Below are 6,081 nucleotides of genomic sequence, written 5' to 3' on the forward strand. Positions count from 1 at the left end.
TGTTCTTCATCGACTCCCAGGTAGAGCTCTATACATTCCAGTTGCTCCTTCACATAAAGAACAACTCCACCACCTCGCCTCATAGGCCTGTCTTTGACTAAAGCGAAACAGAAACTTTTGAAAACCCTGAGCAGAGCACTAAAAGTTCACCAATTTACCTGGGTTTGGGGCTCCTAAAGCTGCGCCATAAATTTTGGCATAGTCAGCACTTACCACTCAGTGTTTGGAGGTGCAAGTAATGATACCTGCCCTGAAACCAGAGCATCTAGGCATAGGAGAGTAAAGCCCCCAAAGAGGTAGTTAAGGAACTGCAACAGGAGCTCTTCCACAACAACCCTGTCCGTTGCTCGTTATGGGGACAAAGCTAGCCCAGCTCTGCCAAAATAAACGTTAACGACAGCCTGGAGGTTCCTCTCTGCTGCTGCGCTTGTGAACAAAACCGGGGGAGAAAGCCTGGCTTGAAGGTGCTTGTGTAAATCCTAGTAATTGATCCTTGGTCAAAGGAAAGCGAACACCAGGCCCATTTTAGCAAAAGCCTTTTCTGGCCTTGTGACAAGTAGTGACAAGCCCTTGAAAGGGGACAGGGAAGAACAGGAGCCTGGCACAGAGAGTGTGAGGGGGAGCGGGTGGAATGTGCCTCTAGTGGATTTCTGCCCCGCTTGTGTTGCAAACCAGTGCCAAGCACTCATTCTCCAGGTGTTCATCTAGCCAGCTCTGAGGACGGCAGGAATTTAATTTCAGGCTGGTGGTGGTTGTGCTCTGTAAGAAGAGGTGGGATAATCTGGTTATTTCCGATCAGCTGTAATGCTCCTCCTCTCTCCTCAATAGATGCCGCCTCCCTACGAGCATGCTCTGAGGCATCCTCCAGCTTTCTCAGGAACACTAATAAGCTCAGAGACCTTGGACAGACGTGGCGTGCCTGACCCTTTCCAGGCCCCTCTCAGCTACCAAACTCAGCGAAACACAGACGTGTAAGGCCTCGGCCTCTGCGTGCTGCTTCTTCCTGTGGTGTCAGCAACAGAAGTGCCTGTGACAGTGTTTTCATCCGCAGGGAGCGGCCGAACCTCAGACCTCCACCCAGCTTCACAATCAGCCGAGAGACAGGCAAGTCAGACCCAGCCCGCGGAGACGTCCCTCCCGCAGCATGAGGACCACCATAGAGCCACTGCTGGGTACCACGCTCCAAGCAGAGCACCCGGGGATGTCTGCTCGCTCTTCTCTGGCAAACGTACCGTTACCAAAGGCGACGGACCAACTGCTTCCTTCCACACAGGGGGCAAAGCCGAGGTGAAGGTCTGCTCAGCCAGAGCTCCTCTGGGCTGCTGGTGGTGTCATACCTCTGTGAGGTGAGCACCGCCCAGCGCACCAAGGATCAGACCTCAGACAGTGGTCGCGTTGTGCTACTTCACCTATTTCTTAGGTTGTAAAATGTTTTACTTTGCTGGTGTATTGGATACCAGGTAGGAATCCTCACCTGCGAGCGGCGGAATGAATCCGCATCGGAGCATCGCTGTGTGCTCGCAGCAATGGTCATCTGTGACCGAGAGCAATTTTGTAGGGACTTCGGATGGATTCAGAGAGGCTCCAGGGGCTGCGTCACCTGTGGAATGCAAATACCAACCACCAAGACAAACCGTGGGACTGGGTATGCAGCTGGGAAAGGACAGAGGCATGGACAAAATAGCTGGTGGTCTCCACAAAGAACATAAAGCGAAGGTGGACGTGTGCGGCTGACCCGGTTTACCTAGTTGTCTTCTGCAGAGCAGACAATCTAATAACGTCAACACCGGTGTCCTTACACCACTGATTTTGATAACCTGTTTTCTACTGCAGAGCCAATGTTTCAAATCGTTTACAAACTTTGTAGATAAAATGAGATCAGTTTGGCCACAGGGCATTTGGGGTCCTTTCTTTGGAGCAACATAAACTCAAAAATGTCATGGAATGACTTGGGGAAGACAAAAGGAAAAGTCTTCTGGATTATGGCTTTGTGATACACCTCCAGCCACTGAGCTGCAAATACCACCCCAGACCTGTGCATCTTAGCACGCACTCTAAAATTAGTCATGAGTTTGCTTCACGAGTGTGAACTTGCCTCACATGGCTACTAAACGGAACACTTTCAGATATCTGAGTTAATCATTGAGGTGAGTTAGACAGGGGCAACAATCTAGCTTGCTGGGATGCAGAGCTGGGTGCAAGTGGAAAAGGCTCTGTCCTCTTCAGCAGTATTTTGAATTAAGATACAAATACAACAATGTCTAAAAATGAGTAAAACCAGAGGAAGTTATTAGCAGGACAAGTACCGACATAAGCGGGATCACAGGGGGAACTCATCCAGTGGAACAGGTTCTCCAGAGGAAGGCAGCTTGATACTAAATGAAGACAAGTGTGAACAGCCACAACCTTCAGCAGCCCCGCAGTGTTTATTAAACACACTTACAAATGCCAGCAGGTGATCCCAGTGCCTGAGCACTGACTACGTGTGCTTTAGGAGCAAGAAAACCAAGTCCTAAACTGCTGTTTTCAGAGCCAGAATACTCCTGTCCTCAGATGCCAGTCCAGCCAGAGTGGTCTGTCCCAGCCATTCCTTCCCATCCATCTGTACGTGACACAGGAGGCTTAGAGCATGGTGACCAGTTTAAAGCTTCCTACTTCTGTGGTAGGGATAACGTTGATAAAGGTTTTATAAAGAACTGCTCCTCTGGGTAGATTACAGATCAATTCCCTGCTCTCGCTGCTGCGGGGCAGTGGTACGTAGACCTCTTTGGTATATCTCACAATCCCGTCCTCTAGGGCATAGAGTGTCTTGTTACGGCCCATCCCCACCTGGAAAAGCATGAGAAGTGTTAGAAAGGAAAGACTGGAGGTCCACCACGAAAGCAGATCTGATCACTGATCTGCCTTGTTTGATATCCCGGCTTCAACAGCATCTGTTGCTCTGTATTTTAAAGTAAAAGAAAACCACGTTACTTGCTTCCAGCAATCAGAATGCAACAGTGCTCATGACAAGGGAGGAGATACCATTTCCACCCTGAAGCACAAGAACCCAGTTTGGTCACAGAAGCATTTGGGAATACCCTTAACTTTCAGTCCTTTCCTCAGTCACACAGGCACGGCTGTGACTCTGAGCAGGCTCTGTGACTAAGAAATATCAGCTAGTGAAACCCAATTTCAGGATTATAAAGAACATAGGGAAGAGCATTAAGAACAAGCTTGAAAGAGAAGAGGCACAGAGCACAGGACTTTGTTGCGGGCTGCTGTTCTCTGAGAACCAAGGAAGAGATGGAAAAGCAACTTACGTGAGCCCCTGGATGCCAGCGTATCAACCGCTGCGTAGCCAAAATGTTGCCTGCGTGCACAAATGTTCCTGTAACAGAGTGACAGAGTCAGACTGCAGAGAATCAGAGCTCTCCGAAGCCCTGGCAGAACACAAATGGTTCCAGGACTTACAAACCCCAGCTTTCTGTAGGAATTTTCTAAGGAAAAATTACTTCTAAATGCTAAAAAGCATCTAAACAAAAATGCTGTTAGCAGGAAATAAAGGGCAATTGATATACAATGGCAAAAAGCAATTTGAGTCTTTGAAAAGATTACTTCTAGGGTACGAGGCATTTTGCTTTATTACCTTTTATATCGATATGTTTTCATCGGCAAGGCTAATAATTATTCAGCACTCAGCTGCAAGAATCTGTACTTTGGCTTCTGCTAAGCCTCATAATTCTCCCCTTTGTAAATATCTAAAATGCCCGGCTTTTCAACACAGCGTGGGGGGAAAGTGCACTTAAGTTATTAGGTGTCCCACAGCGTACCCTCTTCCCAGGGGCTGCAGAGAGGCAAAGTTAGAATCAAAGTACATTTTCTGTAGGTAATTTCGGCTGGCCGCTCGTGGGCCCATCGGGGAGGGAGGCTGACTCACCCTGCCCTCCTGCCGGCTGCCCTTGATCACAAGGTTTCACTAAACCTCCCCTTTCCTTTCTCTTGGAAGAATGCCCTGGCCACCTCCTGTTGAAACACTCAACAACTGACACCCGTACCAGGGGAGAAGCTGTGAAGAACCCAATGAAATGCAAATAAGACTCAGCAGATACTCAGACTTACCTTCTACTTTTTTGAATCCGTAGCGCTTCCCGGGGCTGCGGCCTCCTAAATTTTTTGAGCTGCCCCCGGTTTTCTTAGAAGCACATCTGACAGCAACCAGGCTTGTTTGTGGAGCAGTTAGAACTAGATTTGGAGCAAGAACAACAATGTCAGCTGAAAAAAAACCTATTATACATGCTTTCTTTTTTCAGATTTAAAGGATGTCAACTAATACAGGCTTTAAAACTAAAGGCAAAAGAAAGCTCTGAGGGCGGGGGAAAAAAAAGTACTTTCAAGATAAACTATAATTAGACCGCCATGGCATAAGTGCCCTGCAAAGAGGCCACATTTTAAGTGCTGCTGCTGCTGCCCAGGGAGGAATAAAACTCTTGGCAACGATGTTAAAGGATGTCCATAAATTCATTTTTCAGCAAGGCCTTGTACCATGAGGTGCAGAAGTTATCAGTTGTGGATTGGCCTTACATTGCTTTAAGAAGACAAGCTGTGATCTCTGTTTCAGTTTCCCCTTCGATCAAATGGCATTTACTTACACAGTAATATTTTGAAATCTGAGAAGACTCCAATTCAGGAAAATATATAGAACTGCTACCCTGAACATACTAATTGAAGCATTTTGTGCAAAACTTTGAGTTACAATCAGGAGAAGTCAAGGAAAAAAACCATCAGTTGTTACAGATACTGATTGCCTCTGGAACACAAAATATTTATCCACGCCACAAACTTCTTCCTTAAACAAAGACACTGACAGAAAACACACTGGTTTTCTTATAAAGAAAGCTAGTGAACTTCTGTCTGTAAAAAAATGATTGAGATATAACTAGTTCTTTTTAAAAATCTCTTCAGTACCTCCTTTCATGCAGTTAGCAGGCAAAACCAATTTTTCCAAATCCCTCTATTCAACCTCTTAAGCAGCAGGTTAGTGGAAGAGTGGTTATCATAACATTTTTCTTTTCTTACCCTGAGTAAAACCACAGAATTAATTTAATCTTAAATTAAATTAACACAGATACTCAGTGAGCTAGAAATATTGTTGAGAAAAGGGCAATTGCTCTACAAAACCCCCTTAATTTCAGGAGCTTAACCATCAAGTAAAAGAAAGGCTCTGGACTTGACAAACTACAGGGAAGTAGGCAAAGACGAATGAGAGTTTCACATACACAAATTCTACAAAGTTACAGTCCAATTAACTTTTATAAAAAACCCCAAAAAACTCCCAACAGGTTGATTCCAGGATGACATTTGGTGTTGCATGAAAGAAGCTTGCTAACAAAAAAATGAACCTCAGAGCACCAGACATGCAGGGAAAAGCAGTTATCTAGAGAAGACTGAGACAGTTTGTAACTTGACTGAAGTCATGTTGGCAGTCAGTGGAAAAACTTCACAATTCTCATGTCCCGCCAAAGAAACCAGGAGGGTATTTCTGCCTGTAACGCTTCTAGATTAAAAAAAGGGATTTTTAAAGCCTCCTGACTATGGCACTGCACAAGGAGAAAGCAGCACCCCTCGCTGTTTGGTGTCTACCTAATGCATGTGAATACTGTTTTTCCAAAGATATTTTCACCATGAGGGCGGTCAAGCAGCAGCACAGAGAGGTTGTGCACTCCACATCCCCGGAGATTTTCGAAGCCAGAAGGGATGAAACCTTCAGCACCTCGGTCCCACCTCAGAGCTGACCCTGCTTTCAGCAGGTTGCACTATAAACCACCCGAGGCCCCTTTCCGCACGAATGACCCCGCGATGCGATACCGTTAGGGCTTGAAACCCTCCCATTTCACAACAGCATCCCCTCAGCCAAGACGCGGACTGAGGTAAAGGCTTCGACCCCGAGCTACCGGCAGTGATCTCCCCCGGGGTATCCCCTCTCCAACTCAGCCTCCCGCCCCACATCCGGATCCCTCCCTTCCCTGCCCCGCGGAGGGGTGAAGCTGGAGGTGGGGGGGTTAGCCCCTCACTCACACAGCCGCCCCCGCCCCGCCATTT

At 47.0% G+C, this 6,081-nt stretch overlaps 2 protein-coding genes across 2 annotated transcripts in view; one reads left to right on the plus strand and one right to left on the minus strand.

Moving 5' to 3' along the window:
* Nucleotides 1–2,407: 2,407 nt before the first annotated feature.
* Nucleotides 2,408–4,288, minus strand: MRPL27 (mitochondrial ribosomal protein L27; the record flags this gene model as incomplete). Its single annotated transcript, XM_035893382.1, has 3 exons — nucleotides 2,408–2,829; nucleotides 3,303–3,370; nucleotides 4,102–4,288. Coding segments are annotated over 3 exons (462 nt in total), but the record flags the coding sequence as incomplete, so codon positions are not given.
* A 1,539-nt stretch (nucleotides 4,289–5,827) lies between these two features.
* Nucleotides 5,828–6,081, plus strand: part of EME1 (essential meiotic structure-specific endonuclease 1) — a 5,266-nt gene continuing 5,012 nt past the window's right edge. Inside the window, exon 1 of the mRNA XM_009637784.2 lies at nucleotides 5,828–5,848. Within this exon, the coding sequence (XP_009636079.2) occupies nucleotides 5,828–5,848 (21 nt within the window). The remainder of the gene's footprint in view (nucleotides 5,849–6,081) is intronic.

Source organism: Egretta garzetta, unplaced genomic scaffold (assembly GCF_000687185.1).
Source record: "Egretta garzetta isolate BGI_Z169 unplaced genomic scaffold, ASM68718v1 scaffold34, whole genome shotgun sequence".
Classification (NCBI taxonomy): Eukaryota; Metazoa; Chordata; class Aves; order Pelecaniformes; family Ardeidae; genus Egretta; species Egretta garzetta.